A 27189-nucleotide genomic window follows, 5' to 3' on the forward strand; every position below is an offset into this window, starting at 1 on the left:
GGCCTGGCAATAACAGACAAATATTAAAATTCCTGAGCAATGTTGAGAGCACATTGACATTAGAGGTACTGAATTTAAAATGACACCAATTTGGGCCTCCCCTGGTGGAGCAGCGGTTGAGCGCTAGGCTGCGAAGCTGCCTGCAGCCTCTGCAGCGCCCGTTCGATCCCCAGCCACCGGCGAGGGTCCCACATGGCGCGCAGACCTCTCCTGCTGCCCACTGCTCCCCTCAGCAGTGTATTTCATCGGTCTGTCTATTCTGGTCCCCGCTCTGGCTCTGGTGAATTCTCTCACCCTCCAGTGCTTCTGACTGTACCCAGTGCTTTTACAAACAAACAAACAAACAAACAAATAAATAAATAAATAAATCTTTGAAAATAAATAAATAAATAAAATGACAACCAATAAAAATCCAACCAATTTGGTTGGATTCATTTATAAAATATAATCTCCTCACTTGTATATTAAGAACATTGATCTAGATTATAGTTGTGATCCCTTTTAAGTCTGTGATTCCATGTGTGACTTAATTTCATAAATACATATGTGCAATCCCACAATTTTTTGTGTCGGAAACCCTTTAAACCTTTTATATGAATAGCAATAATATATTTGTTCTCTTAACTTATATAATCCTTTTTATGATTTTCTAAATGTCTGTAGAGAAATTTATTTCTCCTCTGGCTTTCAGGCACATCCAAAACACACAGGAGAGTCCTAAATCAGCCAGCAGCCAGCAAATAGTTTTTTAAATGCTTGTTCCTAAGGCTCTTTGCTTTTGACATGAGTACCAAATAGAGGCAAAAATGGAAATTAATTTTGGTCTAGAAAATCCAAACTGGATTTTTATTTAGTCAGCAATAGCATTTTTGGATAAATGTACTTGGAAGTAATGACAATATGCCTAGAAGGCAAGATTAGCTCATTTTAGGTACAACGTAAGGAACACTGATAACCTTTTATATGAAGCAGGTATACTGTACAGAAGGAAGTCAGTAATGAGACTTTGCCTGCAGGATATACAATTGAGGGAATCCATTTGAAAGGTATTACAAGCCAGAAATCATAAGAAAGAAAAAGCTGACTTATTCCCCAGCAAGGCCTGCTGTAAACGTCTATTGACTGGACACAATAGTCAGATCGATGTTGTCTGGGGAGAGAAGACCCTTGGAGCCTAGTCCTCATGGCAAGTCATTAACATACCCAGCACACTGTCAGAATTACTTTAGAAATCAGCTTGATGGAGCAGCAAGAGTGTCAGTCATTTGGGTTCACTGGCATGGGGGCAGGACGCTGATAATAGGTAGGGACAAATGAGCTCAGAATGGTTCATTGGAACTGCCTTGAAGGCAATTTCCCTGATGAACTGTCCAAATATTTTGATAGTCACACACAGAAACTGCTGATTTTGCTTTTTTGACAGTCTGAAATCTGGGTTTTTCTTGGTTACTATTTGGAGGGGCCGAGAACCTCTAGAGACCCACCCCTCTGATCCACTCCCTATGTTGGAATTGAATTGCAATAGCTGTTCTCTTTTCTGTGCTGTTAATGTGCTTCACTTTCCTCATGCTTAAAATAAGGATAAGAGTATCTACTTCATACTCTTGTGAGGATTAAATGACACAGTACCTGTTAAGTGCTCAGCACCATTCCTGGCAGTGTAATACTGGCCCAATAAGTGGTACTTGCAATTCCTTGGGTGACCAACATCACTTCTTTGCATCAGTCCAGGCTTTGAACAGGATGTGAATGGAGTGACTCCACATGGGCCTTCATTTGGTCCTGGGGCCTTGACCTTCTATTTAGCAGGAACCTCTCTGGCCATAGTTGTTTGCCAAGAAGCTTCTCAGGCAAAGCCCTAGTACATTCACATTATTTCCAACCTCTGAGCATAGATGTATTTACCAGATGAATTTATGTCTGGTTTGTATTGCTTCTGGCACAGTGACAATACTGTACGGCTATGTTACTCATGCTAGTCAGCTCACATGCGGGGGTTGTAAAGACAAGGCTGTGCTATCACGTTATTAAACTCTACTCCATATCACGTATTGATTTTCTGTCTTTCTTATTTGGTATAATATCCCTCCACATCCATTTATCAGAAAATCTTGGTTCAACTTCAAAATATAATAAAATCTAACCTTTTCTTACTATCTCTACTCTGCTGTCACTCAAATCCAAGCCACCATCCTCTTTGAATCGGTGATCACAGTAATCCCCTTGTTACTGCATGACTGAGACCCCACTAGGCTCTGTTCTCTATATTGAGAGCAGAGTGATCTTCTAAAACTGTACTTGAGAAAAAACTGTTCCTCTTCTCAAATTCCAAAACTCTGACCATGATCCACAAAGCCCAGTATGATCTATCCCCCTATCTCCCTGACCCCTTCTTGTTCCACTTCGGCTTGGGGTGTTGGACTTCTCAAACACTGCCTCCCTTTCTTGGAACACATTAGTTGCAATTTTTTCCTTTGCACTTGATATTTCCTCTGCTTTGAATATTCTTCTCCCTGTCTTTACCTGTCTTTCTTCTTTAGGCAAATTAACTTTCAGTCTAAGTGCCGCCACCACCATGAAAGGCTTTGCCTGACCTCCATATACAAAGAGTATTTCCCCATTTCTCTCTCATCTCCTTTGTAACTTTTTTATTATTTTTTTTTAAAGATTTTTTTTTTTGGAAGATTTATTTATTTATTTATACAAGCACTGGGTACAGTCAGAAGTGCGGGAGGGTGAGAGAATTTACCAGAGCCAGAGCGGAGAACAGAACAGGCAGACTGACGAAATACACTGCTGAGGGGAGCAGCAGGCGGCAGGAGAGGTCTGCGCGCCATGTGGGACCCTCCCCGGCGGCGGCCAGGGATCAAACCAGCGCTGCAGAGGCTGCGGGCAGCTTCACAGCCCAGTGCTCAACCGCTGCGCCACCAGGGGAGGCCCTGTAACTTTTTTTTAATGTCACTAAAAAAAACCTTGTTTGCTTGTTTCTGGTCTTCCCCTTTAAGGAAATCCATAAAACCATGGGCTTTGTTTTGTTTTATTCACTTTTGTCTGATTTATTTATCCTATGTCTTGCACAGTGCTGGGCACACAATATTGTTCAATGTATGTTTGTGGAAGAAAACTTCTATACACTTTCCTCCTGGTGGCAAATTGTCAGAGTAACTCGAGAGAAATTTGGTGGTCTCTAGAGTAAAATTTTAATTTGTGTATGTATATGATCAGCCATTTTATTTCTACTTTATAATTCATCTAGATGCCTTGAAAAACCCTTGCCTGCATGTACTAGGAGATACTTTCTTTGCAAGTTTGTAACAGTGAAAACTTGGAAACAAAAAATGAGCATGAATATGGAAAAAGACAAATTTATTTGAGACTGTGTGATATAGATGTTCACTCCTATAAACTGCTGTATTCTACTATATTAGCACATCTATCAATATTAGTCATAATATGGGGTGAAAAAAGCAAGATATACAGTGATACATACATTCTATATAAAACTAATAAATACATAAAATAATATGATGTGTCATTTCTGGTCACACGCACACAAGCAGGACAGACATTTAACTCATGACAGTGCTTCTTTCTGGGATACAGGTGGGGAATAAACTGGGAACCCAGGACAGAGGAGTCTAAGGGAAGTTATACTTTGTCTGTAATGTTCTGTTTCTTACATTAAATTATGAAGTGAAGGAGACAGTTAATTCTAGATTATGGGTAGATGGACCTTTCTTATAGTAGATTTTATAGTCTTTTGTAGTTAAAAAATTTCCCCTCAGGAATGCTATATTAAAGCTTTCAAACCATCTGGTTAGCATGGAGGGGTCTAGGCCTGGTTTCCTTACGTGGGCTTTTAAGCAAATCCTTTAAATCCTCTGCCCTTTGGCCTCTCACACCCAGAATAAGATAATTGTATTTACACAGTGGTGGTCCTAAGTACTTATCTCTCAGAGCTTACTTCAGGTTCCATGTCTTCTGAACCCTTCTGCCCCACCTCCCATTTTATCTTGTACCCACAGGTATGGTGGACATAGGTCCTCTGTGTTACTCAAGCATCCTGTGCAATACTTAGCACATTCTGCTGTGATAAATATTAGTGTGGGCCTGTCTCCTCCAATAGATAAAGAAATCTTATTATCTTAGCTATAGAACTTATCTTAGGCCAAAACAAGTAGTAAATGCTCAATAAATAGAATGTAATAGCCATAGAAGATGCTTAATACATTTTTTTTAAGATTTATTTATTTATTTATACAAGCACTCGGTACAGTCAGAAGCGCAGGAGGGTAAGAGAATTCACCAGAGCCAGAGCGGGGAGCAGAGCAGGCAGAAGGACCGAAGTACACTGCTGAGGGGAGCAGCGGGCACAGCAGGAGAGGTCTGCGTGCCATGTGGGACCCTCGCCGGTGGCCAGGGATCGAACCGGCGCTGCAGAGGCTGCAGGCAGCATCGCAGCCCAGCACTCAACCACTGTGCCAGGGGAGGCCTGATGCTTAATACATTTTAAATAAAAGAACAAATGATCAAAACACCCCAACAATATGGCAAGATTTTATAAAGCAGGATATCCTATAATGGCTCCCGAGGTTATTCGTCTTTTGACTTCAGTGAAGAAATGTAATCCTCCCAAATCCCTCACTTAATCCTAGCCTACAGTTGATATCCTTGAGATTTTTCTTGCACTGTGAATAGGGTCATCAACATGCTATCATAGAGAGACATCAATATTTATATTTAGACACTTTAAGAATAAACATTTCACACCCATTTTCTGGCTCTTCATTTGAGATAAGCATACACTGAAATTATAAAATGACAGTTCATGCTTTGAAAATTCCGTTAACAAACATATTTTTAATAAGAATGAAGGTTCTCTCTCAGCCAATGAATAAAATGAATATGAACAGCACTGGGCGGTTGTCCACAGTGATTGCTGGCACTTTGTCAGCTCTCCAGCAGGTTTTTTGACATGTGAAGGACATGGGGTTTTAGTGCTTTCAGAGGATCTGGAAAATACATTTTTATTGTTCTTCTTCATGGATGGAGAAGCTTTACAAAGTTGTTTTATTTTTAAAGTACTTGATGTTTTCAATGAGCATCTTTTCTTCTCCATTAACAAAAGGAATGACACACCATAGCCTTGTTAGCCTGAAGCAGAAGGAATGAAATCACAGGGAGTTGAAAGGTGCTGAGGGAACCAAGGCTGAAGAAGAAAGGGTATATGTTTTGGGAAGAACCATGTTTTTCCATCCTTTGAGATAGTGGAAAATTATTTTGGTCACTTCTAAAAGACACTTTGTAGAAAGATTTCCCTGAAAGTCACTTATTTGTGCTTTGCCTTTACATTAGAATATGAAGGGCTGAATTTTCTTCTCTGTTAATTTCTTTTATATTTTCCTATATTTGAAGTCAATGGAGAACTTTACAGCAAAACTCCATATAGAAATATATTTTCAAGTTAATATACTCAAGAATGTATCCTAAGAGAGAATTGATGCTTATAATAAGGGCGCTTATAGTCTTAGTACTTCAAACAGCAACCCTGGCAAGGGTAGTTATGCATTATAAATTGACACAATTTCCCCATGATAAACTTGAGTTCCAAGATTACAGTGTGCTTTCTTGTTATACGTGTCGGATAGTGATGCATCCATAAGATTCTTGAACTACACATAGCTGTACAAGTTGACTTCTTAGTTTCCCAGAGATGTTAAATCAAGATAATAAACAAAAACAAAAATACAAGATCAAAAACCTGGCTGATCAGTTCATTTAGGATTTGTATGGAACTAACACAATATACAGAACTGTATTCTTTTGTTGTGCTCAATTCAGACCAGTTGCTTTATTATTTTTTTAAATTATATTTTTTAATTAGGTCATGTTGGTTTACAACACTGTATAAGATTTAGAGGTTTGGGTTCACACTTCTTCACATGTATATTTTCATACATGCTCACCACCAGAGCATCCATAAAGAAAGCATCTTATACTTCAAAGCTGCTTCTGTAACTTCAGTAGGTATAGATAAATAGTAAGGCACTAGTAAGGCAAGATTCCTCAGGTTTTATTTATAATCATCTATTTCTTTATGCTAAGATTACTAAAAAGTTCATGTGTTTGCTTCTAAGTTACTCTTTCTACACTTCTGGACTTCATGTATGAGTCTATGTGTCTAGATACATAAATCTTCAGCAAGTACGATGTTTCTAAACCCAGTTTTTAATTGGGAATTAAGACTAGCTTGTAAGGTAACACTGGGTTTCACTGCAAGTCTGAACTTTTTCCAATTGGCTTTATAAAAGTGGATGAAAGGTGTGATACCAGAGCTCTTTTTATTTGTTTTTGAAGAGTTATGGGCAATTTGTTTTTTTTAAATTCACATTGTGAGAATCAAGTTGTCCTTTTTGACGTAATTATTTCATGAAAGACAAACAAAAAATGCAAGTCAATGGATGTTATTCCAGCTTCATGTACAACTGGAGGATATTTTTCTAGAGTGTTCTTTCTCTTGGGGTAGGATATTCTTGCGTTAACGATAGAATAAAATTTCTGCTGCTATTAGATTTGTGCTTTATCACATGTAACAAGTGCTTTTTTTTAATAATTGGTACATTCCACCATTCCCATTTTACATAAATAAAATTACATTTAACAAGGGTTGGGGACTTGCTCAGCACCACAGCTGTGACATGACTGTGGCCCAGCAAGAATTCAGCTCTAATTCTAAATCTTTATACCCTCTTCTTGCATCAGGCAGTGATTGATGAATTTTGTAACAAGGTGAACTTAATGGTAAACATCATTCCTTTCTCTTAGGGAAAAATTATTTCATCTTTTCCTCCCTTTCGCTCCCCCCACCCCCTGGGCTAATGGAGTTCTTGAATGAAAATGGTAAAATGGGCCCAATATGGTAATGGGCCCTTTATATGGCATGCTCTTCCTTTGAGTCTCAATTTAGACATTTTAGCAGAGAAGCTTTTCCAGACTCATCAATCCTGATTAAATATCATCCCTGTGTTTTCACTATACCTAGTGCATTTCCTTACCTTAGTAGGATATTTTATTGTCTAATAACCTGATGCCTCTGCACTTAAACTGTGAGCTTCTAGAGTGTGCATCCTATTGTTCTCCTTTGAACTCTTGGCCTAGCACCATGGCTGGTACATGGCCAATACCGAGAGCTATCAATTGAGTGAATTAAAGTACCCAGTTGAATATAGCTTATGGTTACTGAAGTCATTGGAAGTTATTGCCACAAAGGCTCCAGGGCTGAGTCCCTTCTCATAAGAAGATCCAGTTGTCACTAAGGGTCGAGTATGAGTTGTATACTTCTGATATTATACACAGTAGGTTGAAATTCCTTTTATTTCCAACTGATTATTAGGGCTTCTTAGAGCAAGCTCTCCATGCCATTCTGATACTCTCTTTAGTCTTGTTTCCTGAAGCATCTGCATGAAACTGGGCATGTTGCATCTGATGACCCATTTCTAGCTGTTAGTACAGTAAGAGCTGAAACCAGAAACTGAATATGAGTCTTCACTCTCTCACTAGCCTTTGGGTTCTTTTCAATTTAACTTGGAGCCAAATTTTGTGCTTTATCTATTTCCATGTTAACTATATTTTAGAAGAAATTGTCGGTTGGAATAACCAACCTGGGCACTTTTTCATGAGGGGTAAAACACTTGCCACTTGAGATTTGAGTGAAGCAACAAGTAAAATCATCAGATGATTTGCATTTAGACTGTCTCCAAACCATGTCTCCAAATCCAGCACTGGTGTTCAGGATAATTGTCCAAACTTGGCACTAAACATAAGAAATGAAGGTTGTCTCTTATCTATTTTTTAATTTTTAATTTTTATACTTTTTATATCATTTTCCATTTTTGTACAATATATGCATTTTCCATTTTTGTACAATATATGCATTGTTTACAGTCCCCATAAAATTCCCACCACCCTTGTTTTGATCCTACTTCTTTCTTCCCCTCTGTAGTGTGACACACTGGTTTATAGTTGCCTGTTACTAGACAGTCAACACACCCTTGCATTTGTAGTAACCAGGAAAGAAAGTGGCTTTTGTGCAATAAAGTGTGTAACTCACTGGGACTCATCTAATGAATGTGTTGAAGGAGTTAAATATAACATATGAAGAAAGGAAAGGAAGTCACAATGATGTCTAAATTCAAGCTCAGCTTCTGTGACATACTTGTTCTGCTTCCTGACTCTTTGTCTGTGAGCTTCTGTATGTGGCTTTTCCCTCAGCATAGTCCATGTGGGTACTCAGTATTCACATTGTGAGGCCCCTGTATCAGTGGTCTTTTAGGAAAATACAGCCCCAAAGAGGGAAGCTGTCACTTCAAAGCATGCCACAATGCTCAACTACAGCCGGGAAATTAACCATGTCCACATGACAATATATCTTTAACAGCCTAAAGCCTTGCCTTTGATGCTAATAGTTATTGATTTCTGCTATAAATTTTTTTCTGTCATGAGAAGAAATCTTTAGTGTCTTTTTTTTGGGGGGGGTTGGTTTTATTTGTCTGATCTCAAGAAAATAGAACTGTGCTCTGCTAACTGTTATGCTGGGAGAGAAGTTTTAGAATAGGATGGAAATGGGTCATGACTGGGGAAGAACGACCAGTCCTGCCTACTTTGTACTTCCTACCACTCTCCTGATGTTATAAACATAATCTGTAGAGCATATACTTTGGGGCCCATAGTGTCACTCTGGGGAAAAAGAACTCCAACCCATGATGAATTTTTAAAAAAATGCTTTTGACATAATGTTGATGTCTTTATCAAGGTAACTATTAACTAAAATAGCTTTTTGTGTGACTCAATTAAATCCTCCACTATACATAAGGGAAAATAAAAAACCCGATTTAACCTAATATCTGAATTCCCAGAAGTTGAGAGGAATATGGAAACTTTGGAGAGGTTTCAGCAAAAAAAGATGAGCAAAATTGAATAAGGTTTTAAAAAATAAGTAAAAGTATTGGGGTTGTAATATTTTGTCTAGCAAAGAGCAGAATCAAGGCTGTACTCCTGGTTCAGGAATAAAATAATCTATAATTAGAGAACAGTGATGAATTGGATTGACTATACTATAAGAAGAATATGAGGGAAAAAAAGGTCAAATTATAAAATAATAGAGTTGGCTTATGTAAGTTGATAAACTAGGGAAGAAGTTACAAAAGACTGTTTAATTTACTTTGGTGGATTCTAAGAGCAGAACAGTCATCTCTACCTGGAATAGATAGCTGAGAGGATTTAAAGACACACACCACATCATTTGCTTTTAAGAATAGATCCTATATTGAAAGAGTTATAATTGAAAAAAAAATCGTTGCCCATATACATAGGCAATAAAAGAAACAACTCACATGAATAGCAATTAGGCTTCAATCTCCTCTTGGAAATGCCACCGAATCTTATTTTGTGAAAGAAGATTGTAAGTTCTTAAGTAATTGCTTTCTTGGTCTGCTTTTGGTTCAATAATTCTCTCTCATTGTTTTTAATTGTGTTAAAGCATGTTTATTAAAGTACTAATGAGACCCAAGTCATACTGATTAAAACCAGAATTATTCATTTAAACCTTTTGATATTATCAAATAAAAGGTAACTTCTGGTATTGGAAGATGAATCCTGCACTTCTAATAAGGCGTTTGCTGTGTACTTATTTTAATGGTTTATTTCAGATCTGTTGAAGTTAGAAAATTTTATGAAATGAAACTTTTTTTATCATAAAAGCAATTTATCCTAAAGAGCTCTAGGCAGGGTGCATCTTCCCCAGTGATTTTTATAGCATCTAATTAATAAATAAGTGCATGGCTGGGTAGGCAATGCATATTGAGAGGAGTTTTTGCTTATTGTCATCCTTTATAATTTTGAGAGTATTTGCTTTGAGGTATTTTTCCTTTTCCACTGCTCTCCTTTTCCTACTCATCGATTTGAATTGCAGATCCTCTTCCTTTCCTTGAAACTGCACTTCAAATTCTTTCAAATGCTGTTTTCTGTCTTTGTCTTACCAGGTTTCATGTGCCTTATCTTTTTATTTGCTGTTAATTTTCAGTCTTATGTTTGTCTTATTTCTTAAAGTCCATGAATCTAAACATGTTTGTTAATTTTTCCTGCTTTTTCTGATTTCCTACCAGTTACACATATTTTAACTAAAATCTTGAAAGCAGATCTTCAGTTTCGTTTTAGAGTGTCCTAGCTCAGACTTGAAGCGGGGTTAGTCCACTCCTCAGTAGCTCTGCTGTGGGCTTCCTCTCTGTCTTTGTTTTTGTGATCTCTGCCTGTGTCACTGAACTTCTTATCTACTCCTGCTCTTTTGTGGCCTCCTTCTTTTCTGTCTCCTTACACTGTAGCCAGCTAACCTACCAGGAGGCAAATCTATATTGTTTCAATTGTTAAAAACCCTTTACTATTAATCCCTTGTCCACAAGATAAAATCCAAAGTCCTTAGTGTGCATAAAAACCCATCCATGACATGACCAACCACCTAAGTTGCAGTCTCTTCCCCTACAACTGTTCTCACCATCCCCTAGCCAGGTACTCTTAGCACTTGAAACTGAGGTGCAGAGAACAGGTTGAGCTAATGCATGGAGTTGAAAAATGGAGTAATGCTTAAGCAACAGAGTGATAAGAAGTGACCCATTAGTGCTGAACACCACCAGTTTGTGAAGCATTGTGACAAGTTGTTGCTGGAGCCCCAATGCCCAGGTCAAGAATGGCCATGAAGGGTGTCATCAAGTCATTCTTTCCAAAGAGAGAGAACAGTTGGCTCTGAGGAGATTGCCGCTACCCACACCCACATGCTGATGCCCTCCCCTGTTTCTTTCCCCACCTCAGCCTGTGACGGTGATCACTGGGGGCCTCACTGCAGCAGCCGATGCCAGTGCAAAAACAGGGCTCTGTGCAACCCCATTACGGGAGCTTGCCACTGTGCTGCAGGCTTCCGGGGTTGGCGTTGTGAGGATCGCTGTGAGCAGGGCACCTACGGTAACGACTGTCATCAGAGATGCCAATGCCAGAATGGAGCCACCTGCGACCATGTCACGGGGGAGTGCCGCTGCCCACCAGGATACACCGGAGCCTTGTAAGTAACCTGCTGCATTGCAGTGTGGCAGAGCCCACCCGCACTGTCCATTCATGCTGCCACTGCCTCTGTATTACTGTGTCTGTTCCCATCACTGCTGAAGAGTTACTGATGGGCTGGGTCTCCAGGTGCAGAGACAGAGATCAGCAGGGGTGACCACTGGGTGCTCCTGCTTGAACCCTAAACATCACTCCCCAGGAAGTCTAAAGACCAACTTCCATGTTTCCTTTCCGCAGGGCAATGACAGAGAGGGTCAGCATGTTGTATTGAATGGCAGTGTTTGGGACCTTTGGGATAGATTTGAGGTTTCCCTTTGATTCTTCCAAAACTGCATTCATTTTACAGCGCTGGCTGTTGATGGTCCATGTTGCTCTGCTCTGTGAAGCAACAAGTTCGCTGGGTGATGTTGGTAGTTCAGTGCCCTAGAAGAGAGGAAAGGGGCACAATGTTCCATGATAAAAGACTAACTGGGTTATTTAGTGCTTATGGATGTGTTTGTTGCTTTGTGGATATAAAAGTATACATGTCACATCTGTGTAGATATGTGCACACAGTTTAATTTTTTTCTGGAGAACTTGAAACAACACCAGTGCTTTATCTTTTGTTAAGGATGTTCTTCCATTTGTTTGTGTTTGCAAGCAGAATAAGAGGTGGAATTTATAAAATAAAAAAAAAATTAAGGGATAGAAAAATCTTTTTCCTTTACTGAGAAAATTACATTTGTAAATCACAGAACTAAAACTTGAAAAAATGTAGTTGATTAGGTAAATACTTCCTGCCGACAGTGTTAACTGCTATAAAGTACAGCTAAAGAAGAAAATCTCATTAGCCTAGAAAGCCCTGAATTTTCAGAAGAATGATCATCTCAAACTATTTAGTTGTTAATATTGCTTTTATGGGGTATGTCAAGGCCACCATTGAATGGGCTAGGAAACGTGGAGAGATTTCACAGAAGAGCAAAAAAGATAATTAAGGACTTAGAAAAGTTTCATGCCGTAAGGGCGGTCAGGAGTTAAAAGAATGGAGACTATTCAATCAGGAGAATGCTGAAAATTGATGTAGTATATGTGCACAGACAGGTAATATGCAAATGTTCAGTCTCTTTTGAAGTTAGAACAAATCCACAAACAGAAGTAGAATGTAAAATACAACACACATGGACTTTATTAAAATTGCATAGAAAGTTCCTGTCACCAAGGAGTGTTTCTCCAATGAGATTTGCTCTTGGTACTCTCAGATTAGACAGTTTCTCCTCGACCTAAAACTGTTCCATTAGAAAATACCACCACCCCCCCCACAAACAAAGGGAAGAGCTAGGTGACCCTCAGAGACTATTCCACACAATTTGGTTAATGCTCATGATATTGATGAAATCAACAATATTGGACAGAGAAAGCTTGTCTGTTTTAGGGCCCTGGGTGCTATTGTGTCTGTGAATCTGAGATTCATGTGGTTGGGTAAATAACAATGTCCTTTGTGACCTTAATCCCTTAGCTGTGAGGATCTTTGTCCCCCTGGCAAACATGGTCCACAGTGTGAGCAGAGATGCCCCTGCCAAAATGGAGGAGTATGTCATCATGTCACTGGAGAATGCTCCTGTCCTTCTGGCTGGCTGGTAAGCTCCCATTCTGCCTCCCAAAGTCACTTAAACAGTCATCCTGTTCTAGGAAACTCAAGTGAAAATGTATATGGAAGACTCTAGCATCCACTAGAAATTATGTTGGTGGTTAAAGACCCCAAATTGAAATTATTGAACTGTTTCACAAGTGAACCTCTTTAGTCCAGAGAAATCAGAAGGCATTTAAACCTTGAACTTGAAGTATGCTAAGGATATGTGTTATGTGAAAAAGTTACCTGATCATATAAATCCAGAGACACATTGAGGCAAAGCAAGGTTTCAAAGCAGTGCAGAACTTCTCAGCGCCTTTAATATGGTAATCCGAGAGAAAACTCTAACTTATTACTCTTCCCAAATTTTGACCATGACAGACTTTACTATGTAGTATTCACAGACTGTGTTATGTGTTACTAATTTCTCTGAAATTAGTAAAAAATAATGCTTTTTATCTTTTGGGGTTGGTTTGTGTATAAGTCTGCTTAGGGACAGAGAGTGAATGGTGAATGATCAGTGTCTCTTTCATTAGAAACTAAAGGATTTGCATCATGATCACGTTCCATCTCTGAGCTGTACTGAAGTTGCTTTTGAGGCTTATAAGTGACTTACTTCTTAATTGCCAAATCCAGTAATTACTTCTCTGTTTTCATGCTACTTCACTTCTCCAAAGCTTTTGACACTGTTGCTCATCCACCTTCCTTCCTAAATCTCTTTGCCCTCTGCTACTCTGATAGCGCTCTCGTCTTCCTCCCACTTTATTACAGTATTCCTAGGTTTCAGTCTTGTCTTTCTCTTTCCGCCCTATAAATCATCTCTGGTAATCCCCTACAGACCCATGCCTTTAACTACCATCCCTGATTTTCCCCAAAACTTGACCGTACCTCACATGTGTCAGATATTTGTCAATATCCTGTTGGACAGCCCAATCTAAATTACTTATAAATTACAAAGGCATTGTCTCTCTGGACTATGCTCAAGCTGGATTGTTAAGTGTCAGGTGGTCTAGGAGTTGTGCTAGAACATATGTCCCCCTAACCACTTTGTGAGCTAATTGAGGGTTGTGACCTTACTTTTGATTCTCAGCACTTAGCACTGGGCCTGGCATATAGATGATTCTCCATTCAATGTTGATTTGTATCATCTCTCAAAGGCTTTTTCAGTTCCAAGAGTCTGTGGAAGAACATTCCCGGTTTATAGATTGCTAGAAGCCACCAGAGGAGACTTAATTAGCACACCAACTGCCTTTTGTGGGTAGCCAGGAGTTAGAGGAAATGTATTTTCTTATGCTATCCAGAATAAACATTTACAAAACCATCTGGTATTTGCTAGCCTCCAATTTCAGAGTGCCCACAGTCTGCATTTTTTTTTAGCAAGGAGGACAAAGCAACTGCTTCCAACTAAAAAAGATGTTAAGAAATCCCTGTTATTTGGGTATATTGTTTGCCTAACAATAACTTGAATAAATAGTGCAGAAGCTACTAGCCTGAGTTAATGGAGTCAAGTGAAGTAGAAAATAGTAGAGTATTTCATTGACTTATTGGTATAGTGTCTCATTTGTATCCACATAGGCTTGGAATAAATATAATAATGGTTCCTGACAAGATGTACAGCCCCCAGGGTGAAGAGAGATGTCTAAGTTGTTTTTTGATTTTTCTTCCCAGGAAATAAGCTTTCCTATTTATTTATCTTGGCTCAACAATATTTGTTCACTTTGCTGAAAATAAAAGTGTTTTTCTTCTAAAATAAACTGTCTAGGTTCATTCCTATAGAAGTATTTCTTAGGCAATGTTGGTGTTAATTCGGGTACACAGAATTTCAATCTTATTGAATATAAGAAGCAAAGCCAATGTAATGTGTATTTTCTAAGGAACATATGGTAAAGCATTTGGATATTCCATTTGCACCAGATGTTGCTGTTTATGTAGCGGATGCTCAATAAGTTTTGTTGACTTATTGTACGTGTAAGACACAAGGAAGAATACTTAGGAGGATTTATAAATTCCTTAGGTTACCATAATAATTGGATGCAATTTTATCTTAAGCTTCAGTTTTTTAATATGGCTATTTCTTAAGATTACTATGCTGCCATATTTGAATGTCTCTTTTGAGTTTTAGGCTTATCAAATAAGTAAATCAATTTAAAATTTCTAAATTTTTAAAGATGGTGAGCAGAGCTTGTGTGTTCTAAAATCCCCTTCATTTAATTTTCTTGCAGCCCTGTTCCCATATCCTCTTCCCTACTTTTCCGTTTCCTCACTTTTTGTCTTCTGTCCTTCAGCCCTTCCCTGGCTGGAGGCCCATCTAATTTTCCAAGTCTTTTTCAATGCAGGGCACAGTGTGTGGTCAGCCTTGCCCTGAGGGTCGCTTTGGAAAGAACTGTTCTCAAGAATGTCAGTGCCATAATGGAGGGACATGTGATGCCATCACAGGCCAATGTCACTGCGGTCCAGGATACATAGGAGAACGGTAAGAGACAGTCTGGTATTTCTTTGACCATTTGTAATGGCATGAAAGGAAAGCTGGGATTTTCCATGGGGCACCTGGGATGTCATGTGTCTGTGACTATAATATTCCAGAAACATCTGTAAGTTATAAATGTATTTGACAGATTCTAGCCCTACTCAGTGCATAGAATCTGAATCATAGATATAATGAATTGAAGATACTAGGAAAAAAACATTAAAATAGTAATAATAATAATAATAATAATAATAATAACATTCAGAACCCAGGATGATATCATTCTAAACAGTTGAGTGTCTAGAACAGTTATATTTTAAGCATTTGTGGATAGGGCCTGGTGGCACAGGGGTTAAAGACACAGTGCTATCAAACTATGGCCAGCCACTGCAGCATGACTTTGATCCCCTGCTGGCCAGGGAGCTCACCCACATGGTGCAGTAGACCTCTCCTGTTTTGCCCACTGCTCCCCTTAGCAGTGCATTTCAGGAGATCTGCCTGTTCTGCTCCCTACTCTGTCTCTGGTGAGTCCTCTCACCCACCACCCCTATATCTCCAGCCTTCACCCATTCCTTATATACATAAATAAATAAATCTTTTAAAAAAATTGTAGATTTAACTTAAAATGGGATGTATATTTAGGTATCTTTTAAAAATATGTTGGGTATAACGATAGCTAAAGTTAGCTTCTTAAAATAACTTTAAAGGGCCTCCCTGGTGTCACAGGAGTTAAGACACAACCTATGAAGCTATCTGAAGCCACTGCAGCATGAGTTCTATCCCAAGCCAGGGAGCTACCCACATGGTGCAGCAGACCTCTCCTGACTCACCCGCTGCTCCCCTCAGCAGTGTATTTCAGTCAGTCTGCCTGTTCTGCTCCCCACTCTGTCTCTGGTGAATCCTCTCACCCCCCACACTTCTGGCCTGTACTCCAGTTCTTGTATGCATAAATAAATAAATCTTTAAAAAAAATCTTCAGTATTCTGTTAAAAATATCAGTCTTTTTATTGTGTGGTAGTGATGGAGAAATTTCCTGTGGAACTTATAAGGTTCTTTGTTTTTATATGAAATAAGAGCAAATGGTTGTGCTCGTGTGCTTCTTACATCCACCGCTTGACTTTTTGTTTTATTATTAGAATGGTGAAGTGTTACCAGAAAGAACTTTGTTCACCCTAATCTTCTAATTTGCTCTTTAATGTGTTATGCTGTGGAAGACTAGATAATGAAGCTCACTAGATGTGGGTATAATGTTAGAGGAAAGAGACTTGAAGGCAGAAAATAAACTGTCCAAAATAAAGTTTTTGGATCCTGTGTACTTAGAAATAGCCTCATCTATAATGCTCAAATAATAGTACTTTCCTCCAGGGTTGTTACAAGAATTAAATAAATTAGTACATTAAAGCATTTAGAACAATGCTGAAACACACAACTATTATCTATTACTGTAGTTAAGTGACTGATATGAACTGTATAAATATTAGTGCTTAGCAATTTAGGTCATGTTGAGAAACTACAATATCAGCTATCATTATTTTTGGGTAATACCTCTGAACTAGGGAATTCTTTAAACCTTCTTCTCTAACTTTTACCTTTCTAAAATTCTGGTCTAATTTTGTGACTTATTAGTTAGTTATAGCATTCCTTTCAGCACACACTAAAGTTATTCAGTTATGCAGTCGTATTAAATAAGGATAGGGCAGAAAGCTAAAGAGAAGGACATTGAAGGTGAACTTGCTTCTTTAGTTGTTCTTATAACTATTGTTTTTATGATGAACTGATGACTTGATTCCTGTTTTCAATTATGCTAACCCCATCTGGATTCTAGAGTAGACACACACACACACACACACACAGGACATTTGTCACTATGAAAAGAAATATAAAGAATGGTTATGGGGTAATTTGTGGTGGGAGGTGTAGGGAAGGCAGTGTGAGGGAGGGGTCTTCATTTGTCACTTGCCCTGTTTTGAGAAAGAAGTCAGTGTAATTTGATCAGACAGCTTAGGCCAGTAGGCTGCTGCCTGTAGGCGCAGGTACCACCGCAGGCAGCTGCCAGGAAAGCATCCACAGGATGTGGCGACTGCCTTCCCAGCCAGAGAGCCAACAGAAAAAACAAAACAGGCACCTTGTAGGCAGACAAAGCAGCAATGGGATGTCCAAATAATAGGCTTTAGGGTTTGTGGAAAGATTGAGAGGACATTGTGGGAGGAAATGTAATTTAACATAGTCAAGTTTACAATCCTCACAAAAAGTCTTCTGAAGGGGTTAACAGAATGTTCTCTCTTTTTTGATATTTCATTTTCTTTATTTATTTGTAAGTACTTTCCATATCCATATATCTTTGGCATTAAATATTTACTCCTCCATGTGTGCATATGCCTTATGCGTCCTCCACCAAACCGCCCATCCAATGCCCTATTCTTTTCCTTTCCTTTCCCTTCTCTCTTCCTCTTCCTTCTCTCTTCTCTCCCCTCTGTTCCCTCTGGTAACCAGGGTATTTAGACTCTGTGAAAAACAGGGTGTTCTTAATGCTAATGGGTTGTCAAGGAACCTCTTTGGGGCCTTTGATGGCCTAGCGTGGGTCCATGCACCTAATTGGTTTTCCTTAACTGTTAGCTAGATGGAGAGATCTATTGATTAATTATGGACTCTGTTAACCCAAGACTGTCCTTCCCTGCCTGTGTTCCATATTACCCTGAAACTGAAGAAGAATGTGGTTTAAAGGAGGTAGGTTCAAAATTATAGACAGGAATTCATAAGATGCAGCTTGTTCTTCAAATGAGGAACACTTTTCCTGCATCCACGTCTGTGGAAAAGTTGACTTTTTCCCAGCTCTTTTTATATTTCCTCCAGAGCAGCAATCCAGATGTTAGGAAGGCAGGCAAGTGATCCATTGATCCAACTTTAATGAGGAATGTGATTTTTTTTCACACTGAGTCATGTTTTAGCCAGTTATTCCGGTCACTCTAGGGAAGGACATGCTCAAAAGGACAAGGGAGAAAGAGGTAGCTGCCACCCCATATATGCGACTTGCTTCCTTTTTTTTTTAAGTTTGAAATGAGAGACAAGATGATAACTCAAATGGTATTAAAACAGGGCCTCCCTGGTGGTGCAGCAGGTTGAGTGCAGTGCTGTGAAGCTGTCCACAGCCTCTGCAGTGTGGGTTCAATTCCCGGCCAGCCAGGGAGATACCCACATGGTGCGGCAGACCTCTCCTGCCTCACCCGCTGCTACCCTCAGCAGTGTCTTTGGTCTGTCTGCCTGTTCTGCTCCCCATTGTCTCTGGTGAATCTTCTCACCCTCTCACGCCTCTGGCCTATACCCCAGTTTTTGTACAGGATTTAAAAAAATAAATATTTTTTAAAAAATGGTATTAAAACAAGCCTGTGCTCCTCACTGGTTTGGGAATTAGTGTCATGTTTTTTGAGTTTATTTTTATTTATGTTTATCCACATTTTCCAATTCCAGAGCATGATATGAAATCTGGAAAAAAAAACCTCCAAATTCTCACATTTCTGCTGTGGTTACTGCTGTATCTTTATCAACCTTTCTGCACTCTGCCTGAGAAAATAGATTTCCTCCTTTACTGGTTCCTAAGATAGTTTTTCTTCTCTTAGTTGGTATAATAAAAGCTATGTTAATTCACTGGGAAATGATGATTTTTTTTTTCAATTAAGGGGCCAAAAAGAGAAATAAGCCTACTTGACAAAGGCTTTTAATTAAATGCATCAAAAAAGGTTCAGGTTACTCTATGATTGTATTTATTTTTGAGAAGGAAAATATGTACTTCTAGGAAAATGTCCTACCATTTGGATTTAGTAGATGGAGACAGATATACTTATTAATAGGATTCTCTTACAAGTGCAACACAGACCAAGAACAGTGGGAGCATTAACCATGCTTTGTATAATAGCTACTTTAGTAAAGAAAAAGACAAATGGCTTTTTGCCATTTATGCTACAAACTAGTACTATGTTTAATTATAAGCTGGAAAGGTAAATATGGGTCAGGACCAGCTATTATGGATTTTGTTTTCCCAGAGAAAGGGGAGTCTCAGCCAAGATAAAACAAAATATACACCACGGTTCCCTGTCATTTGGTGACAGACAGTTTCCCAGGCCTTCGATCTCTACCCTGCTCACTCACTAAATTGAAATCATGGTATCCAAAACTTAGCATTTGGGTTTGTTTTCAAGTCCATGTAAGAGAAAGAAAGCACTATTATTTTACCTTATTTATCTTTTTCTTTTTGGCACTGATGTGCAAGATAATATGAACAGCTTGCAAAGCTGTCTTGCCAGCCTTCAGCAGAGCCCACAATAAGACCCAATTTTGTACCTTAGCATTTGTTTCTCTAAAGTTTACACCTTTAAGAGATAGACTAAGTGACTTGGCTTATGAAATTTGCTTACAAGTGAAAAATAGAGTACCTTTTAAACCACTATAGGGGACCTCTGGTGGTGCAAGGGGTTAAGTCTTAGCACTATGAAGCTATCAGCAGCCACTGCAACATGAGTTCAATCCACGGCCTGAGAGCTAACCCACATGGCACAGCAGACCTCTCCTGTTTCGCCCACTGCTCCCCTCAACAGTGTATTTCAGTTGATCTGTCTGTTCTGCTCCCCACTCTGTCTCTAGTGAATCCTTTCACCTTTCACACCTCTGGCCTGCACTCCAATTCTTGTATGCATATATAAGTAAATAAATAAATGAATAAATCTTAAAAAAAATAAAACTACTATAGCCTAAAATAGGTGTACTCAATAGGTAACTTTAAAGCACACATCTGATTTCAAGCTACATATTAGTTCAGTTACTCCAGAATTTTTCTAATGGTTTGTTGAGCAGCTGATTTGAAGACATTACCTATTGACAACCACTCCTAAAGATGTCTAGAGTCTAAGAAACTAAATATGCAGGAGATCCCTTTCCTTGTCTTTGTTATATTATATGTATGCTAGAGCCAGAGTGAACCAGAAAAATATCAAAGACTTCTCAAGATTTATCCTCTACGCTTAAATAGAATCCGGCCTAAGCCTGGTATTGTTGGTGATCATACCCTGTCATTAAAAATAAGCAAAGCCTTGTGGAAAATGTTTGCTTTTCAGCCTCTTTGCTGTTGCTTTGAAGCAGGCTTGGCTAAGTTGTCATGCCCTTGCTCTTTGCATTATTCTGATATGAAAAGTGCAGTGTTGGTCTACATCACTGACTCTGGGTGTGGCATGACTTGATAGTCACTCGGGAAGTGGCTGCTGAGATTCACAAAGGACACCCTACTTGTGCCAAATACTTGACCAGATGAGATTCTGTCTGCCCCTCCCTTGGGGAAAGCACTCCTGCCGCAGAGCGCCCCATCCAGCCACCTTTCCTAGTTAAAGCGAAACTAGGCTGGCCTGAAAACTTTCCATGGAGCTTTTTCCATGTTTTCCATGGAGTGATGATAATTTTTTTCTATTATGATTCCCTCCAGCAACCTGGCTTCCCACCTGTTCCAACTTATCTAGAACATATCCTTGCTCTGGGAATAATATCATTTCTTTTAAATAGTAAGTTAAATTTTGAGCTCCGATTTTTTTCTTGTATTTAGCACTCCTACTTCCCAACAGAGGACATTACCACACTTCACAAAATTTTTACTTTAGAGAAATACAAGCCTTCCCCAAAACATCCTATCAAGAACTCCTCAGTTTGGAACCAGGGACACTAGATTTCAATAGCTCAGACTTCTCCAATTCTAAGGGAGACTATATTAGTTACATAATTTTCTAAATAAGGGACCAATGATTACCATTCAGCTTTGAAAAGAGCAGACATATTACTGAGATTGAAAATTGTCAACACTAAAGCTGAGAGAGTTTTATTTTGTTTTTAAACATTGAAACTTTCTCTTTTTTTTAAGATTTTATTTATTTATACAAGAGCTGGGGTACAGGCCAGAGGTGCAGGAGGGTGAGAGGATTCACCAGAGACAGAGCGGGGAACAGAACAGGCAGACTGACAAAATACACTGCTGAGGGGAGCAGCGGGCAAGACAGGAGTGGTCTGTCGCACCATGTTGCTATCTCCCTGGCCTGCCGGGAATAGAACCCGAGCTGCAGAGGCTGCAGACAGCTTCACAGCGCTGTGCTCAACCCGCTGCGCCACCGGGGAGGCCCAAGCTGAGAGAATTTTAAATTAGTTTCAATTTCACTACAAAAATTTCCCTTTGCAATGGGTAGGAAATGAAAAATTTCATATTTCCTAATTATGGGCTGACACTAACATTTGGGCAAATTATTTTCTCCCTTTCCTGGCACTTACTAAATTGTTATGCCGTCCTTTAGTAAGTTCAAGGTGTAAAATATGTCCCAAACTCATAAATTTTTTGGTCTTGTTCCTACTTTGACCAGGTCAGCCTGCTGTTACTACTGTCTGTTGCCAGAGTAATTCATCATAATGCTTTTTTTGTAAAGGGACAATTGCTAAATAAATATAAAATCCAAAATGCCATTTCCATTTATACACAGCAAAGCCTATCTGAATGGTTTCTTTACACTTGGCACAAACTGATCTATCTTCATTTCTGCTTCCTGTTACAGATGCCAGGACCAGTGTCCCGTTGGCATGTATGGAGTTCACTGTGCTGAGACCTGCCGGTGTGTCAATGGAGGGAAGTGCTACCATGTGAGCGGCTCATGCCTCTGTGAAGCAGGCTTTGCTGGCGAGCACTGTGAGGCCCGTCTGTGTCCTGAAGGACTCTATGGCATCAAGTGTGACAAGCGGTGCCCCTGCCACCTGGACAACACTCTTAGGTGAGGTTCAGTTGCCCCTAGAAGGATGTACCTTATTAAATTTTTACCCTCATTGTCTACCATTGGAAGGAAGAGTTGGGAGAAAGATTCCCACCCTGAGATGCTTCCTGCCTCTGGGTCATCCTGGGCAGGAACCGCCAGTTACTTAGTGAGTGATGGGCCACGTCAGAAGTGCTCAAATTGTTAACTGATTGTGGATGGATGTTAAATTCTGTTCGTTATGAATGGCCACTCCCAAAAACAAAATTTGCTGAGGTTAGTAGAACTTTTCCTAAGAGAGGGATTCTGTGATAATTCCCTTGGTAGCAAGGATGCAATGAGAAAAATGGGTTAAGCCCAGCTTAGTACATAAAATGCACAATGATTCTCCCTGCAATGTCTTTTACTTAACAGCACATCTGTGTGGAGAGGAAGTGTATGGGGGGAGTTTGTGAAAGTGTTTCACATGTGGCTGTCACATGTGAAGTATGTTTTCAGAATTGATTATTCTGACATGGAACTCACAGGGGTCTTTTAGCTTAGAAATTTCTCAAAGAATTTCAGAACAGGAAACCATGATCCCACCCACCCTACTATACCTTGTCTGCCCCCAAAAATATCTTTCCACCCCCTTTCTTCCTCTCTGTCCCCTAAGGACCAGATACATATCACTTAGAATTCTGGGCCTCATTTGTAAACTGCTGGAAAAGTTGAGTTTGACAAAAATGTCGCGCATTATATAGCAGTTCGGTATTAGCAGAATTGCTTTTATTTTCATTCAGCACAGCTGTTAGTTCATTTATGCTTCTGAAAGATAACTTATAACCACATCAAATCTTAAATTCACAAAAGTTAAATGTAAACAAAAGCCTGTGGTTGGTCTCTTTAAACTATTGTTGAAGCAAAAAATGAACAACAACAATAACAAAAAAAAAAAACAACTTTGCACTGTGACTGTGCATATGCTAGAAGACTTTTTAATGGAACATTTCAAAGAAATGCATTCTTAATATGTCACATGCAACTTTGTAAGCTACTTTAGGCAACTTTCAGTTTCCTTCATTGGAATATATTGCCATTCTTTAAGTGACAAGGTTAGATAAACATTTGGGTAAAAGATGACTAATCTCTGCAGGATTTTGCCTTTCAATTCTCTAGCAAGATTATGGACAAGTCATGTGTTTGGGGGCCTTTCCTATTGTATAAGGCTTGTCACAGCAGAATGGTAAACCTCATGTAGTGATAGCTATAAACTTTTTAATCCCAGCATGCTGTTTCACTGTAGGTAGATGCAGGCTGAAATCAAATAGATTGATAAACCTTTACAAGAGATTTGTGTGCTGAGAGTAATTGGAGAAGTAGAGAATATGTTGATTTTGTTAGAACTGGGTAATGTGTTGGTGGTGGACTGTGAACTGTCTGAGGTGAAAGCAGACAGTTATTTTATTGACATGAACACTGTAATAGTTTTGACATAGGTCACATGTACCTAAGTATGTTTTAACCAAAGGGTACATGGAATTAACATGTATGTGACAATCACATAAATGGAAAGAATTTAAAAATCTGATACTTTTCATGAAATTGATACATTTCATGAAGATGTATCAAATAATCAGATTATAAAACAGCCTATTAAATGCTTCCCTAAATAATGAAAGCTAATTTTTAAAATTAGCTTTTAAAAATTTTATTAAAACCAGAAGAATCTTGATTTTATGACTGTCTTATTGAATTCACAGTGAACTATATATCTGATTTTTATGTCTTTTACTACTGTGTAAAATTCCTGAAAAAAAATTCCTTTGAACTAAAAGGTATAGAATCTTTATATTAATTGAAAGTGTATCTTGTTCACTTTGCCATTTAATCATGCAAATGGAGCTTGTTATTACATCATTCGCAATGAACATTATCCTAAAACCTTTTCATTATAACTGAGATAACAAAAACAATGCAAACCATTAGTTCTGTGGACATACATTAGTTCTGTGACATACAATGCAGCTATGTGTGTGTGTGTGTGTGTGTGTGTATATATACATATATACATTTGAGCAGGAGTATATATTTGTTAGCTTTTGCTGCATTAAAAAAAAAAAATCTATTCCAAAACTAGGTGTTATTAAAAAACACATAATTAGTTATTAACTAATTATTTTTTTACTTGACTATTTGGGCTCAGCTCTGCTTGGTAGTTCTGCCACTGATGTCCCTGTATTCAGTTCTCAGAGGCTGATGGATCCTGGAATTCCTCACTCACACATCTAGCATTTGGCTGTATGATGGGAGTGGCTGAAACATATTTGTCCAGTAGGTTAGCTTGAGCTTCTTTATACGGTCACTGACTACCAAAAGTAGCAAGGGACAGGGTAGGCCCCATCATGCAAATGCTTTTTAAATCTTTGGCTATTTGATGTTCACTAATGTTCTTTTAGCAAAGCAGGTCAACCAACCAAGTCCAGATTCAATATACTCCACCTCCTGATAGGAGGAGTTGCAAAGAATTTGTAGCTATTCTTATTTTTCCATCTCTCATAAGATTGAGAGGAATTTAATTATATTTATAAGTAATGTTATTATTTTAAATCAAAATTGCACAGTTACAGCACCTAAAGACATTCACTGTGACCTGGAATTTTCAACTGTAAGTGAATTTTTATGCTAAAAATTATTTTGAGCAGGAAAATGAAATTTGGGATTTAGTAAGATTTTGCATGAGATAAATATATTAGATCTTGTTAACAAGGACAATTAATAGCTGTCAGCAAGTAGGGTATGCCTATTTGCAAATGCCACCTAATTGTCATTGCGTTTGAGTATTAATAACAGCTAAGGAAATACATAAAAGGGAATTCAATGACTCATTCTATTTTAATCAATATTGTATTGAACTCTATACTAATTTAACTCTTAAAAAATTTACTAGAATATTTGTATCTAGTTATATGTGTGTATAGAGCGAGAGATACTCCTAATGTGTCTAATCCTATTTTCATATACACAAAGTAGTCTGTTCTTTAGAAAGAGAACAGGTAGGAGTATATCACCCTTCAACTTTGAATCTGCTGCTCTAACATCAACACGTAAATCTCATTACCAATTAAGCTGCCTGCCTGAGAACCCATCAAATGCCTCCAAAGTGCTCTGGCTTCCTACATCTAATTACAAATTGCAGAATACTAATTTTGGTGTCAATCAATCTGAGAAGCAGTGTGCTGCACTAATACTCACTGGGGGGCCTTGAATATCAATTTCTCTATCTGCCTCTTGCTTAGTTCAATTCTCCATCCCCAAACTGTCTACTTTGTTTAACATTTATGTCTAAACCAAAAATACTACCTTCTGCTTTTTAATATAAAATAATATTTTCTGGGCCTCACTGGTGGCGCAAGGGGTTAAGACGCAACCTATGAAGCAATCTGCAGCCATTGCAACATGAGTTTGATCCCCACCCAGGGAGGTACCCACATGGTGGAGCAGACCTCTCCTGACTCATCCGCTGCTCCCCTCGGCAGTATAGTTCGGTCTGCCTGGTCAGTTCCCTACTCTGTCTCTGGTGAATCCTCTCAACCCCCACACCTCTGGCCTGTACCCTAGTTCTTGTATGCATAAATAAATAAATCTTTAAAAAGTAGTATTTTCTACTGTCCCTTTTTGTAGTAAGTTAGGTACACTAATTTAACCAATTCATCACTTGAAATATTTCTTTTCCTTTTTTCAAATGTAGCAACTTACTGAAATAAATTTTAATTTGTTCTGTTTTTGCACAATACAGGCTTTTATTGGTCCAGTTGACCCTTTTTATTTGTACTCATCCCAAATTTTAGCAATTCTGTTTCATATCTAGCCCTCCTCAAAGGCTACTGTAACGTTTCTTTTTTCTTTGGTGTAAAAACAAATAAATCTGGATTCAAATTTGAGTCTGCCACTGTCTGTGTCAGATTCTGAATAAATTACTTGCTCTTTCTAGACTGTGTTCCCTCATTTATAAAATGGGATCATAGGGCCTCCCCGGTGGCGCAGCGGTTGAGCGCTGGGTTGCGAAACTGCGCGCGGCCTCTGCGGCGCCGGTTCGATCCCCGGCTGCCCCCCGGCCACCAGAGGAGGGTCCCACATGGCGTGCAGACCTCTCCTGCCGCCCGCTGCTCCCCTCAGCAGTGTACTTCGGTCCTTCTGCCTGCTCTGCTCCCCGCTCTGGCTCTGGTGAATTCTCTCACCCTCCCGCGCTTCTGACTGTACCCAGTGCTTGTATAAACAAAACAAACAAACAAACCAGCAAACAAATAAATAAAAGCATGCCTCTATAAAAAAAAAATAAATAAAAAAATAAAATGGGATCATACCTAACACCTCGAATGGTTGTGAGGATTAAGTGAAATAAAGCACGTGGATTGCTTAGCATGGTGTTGGCACACATTCAGTGCCACTTACAATATTATCATAAACATCACATAAGTAAGTGTTCCATACATAATTGTGAGTCCCCTTTAAGCTATGACTTTGACATTTTAAGAACTAATTTTAAGGGAGATCTTGCCTTCGCCTTTGTGTTGCAGATATACAGATTGTAATTTAATATTGCTTGCTGAGATATTGGGGGGGTGGGAGTAGATTAATGTACGAAAGCAAGATCCCTGGTCAACCAAATGTGACATTTTACTATTCACTCAACTGGTATTAACTATAGGCCTGTAGTGTGCCAGGGACAGGTAATAAAACAGACTTAATTCTTGCCCTTATGAAACTTGAAGTACAGAAGGGAATGGAGACATTAAATGACTGTAAAAATAAATGAAAGCTTATAGATAGTGATAAGTGGGATGAGGGAAAAGAGCAGGGTGTTAAGAAAAAGAATAAGAAAATAGGCCTAATGGGGTTTCCCAGATGGCACAGGCTGTTGAGCACAGTGCTGTGAAGCTGTCCGCAGCCTCTGCAGTGACAGTTTGATCCCAGCCAACTCTGGAGCAACCCACATGGCACAGCAGACCTCTCCTGTCTCACCCGCTGCTTCCTCAGCAGTGTATTTCAGTCATTCTGCCTGTTCTGATCCCCGCTCTGTCTCTGGTGAATCCTCTCACCCTCCCACGCATCTGGCCTGTACCCCGGTTCTTTTATAAATAAAATAAATCTTAAAAAATTATCAACCTAATGTAAAAATAAGTAATGTGAAAAATCCTCTAAGAAAGAGCTATTTAACTGAACTGAAAGGATAAGATGGAGAGGTAGGCAGA

The 27189-nt window shown here is 39.0% G+C and overlaps 1 protein-coding gene across 2 annotated transcripts in view; it reads left to right on the forward strand.

Moving 5' to 3' along the window:
* Positions 1–27189, forward strand: part of MEGF10 (multiple EGF like domains 10) — a gene marked incomplete at both ends in the record, with an annotated part of 155410 nt that overhangs the window by 86422 nt on the left and 41799 nt on the right. For both annotated transcript variants that reach the window (XM_084252922.1, XM_084252921.1), the window contains 4 exons: positions 10864–11110; positions 12605–12725; positions 15055–15191; positions 21764–21976. In XM_084252922.1, the coding sequence (XP_084109048.1) occupies positions 10864–11110; positions 12605–12725; positions 15055–15191; positions 21764–21976 (718 nt within the window). The remainder of the gene's footprint in view (positions 1–10863; positions 11111–12604; positions 12726–15054; positions 15192–21763; positions 21977–27189) is intronic.

This window comes from Talpa europaea, assembly GCF_964194135.1.
Source record: "Talpa europaea genome assembly, chromosome: 13".
Classification (NCBI taxonomy): domain Eukaryota; kingdom Metazoa; phylum Chordata; class Mammalia; order Eulipotyphla; family Talpidae; genus Talpa; species Talpa europaea.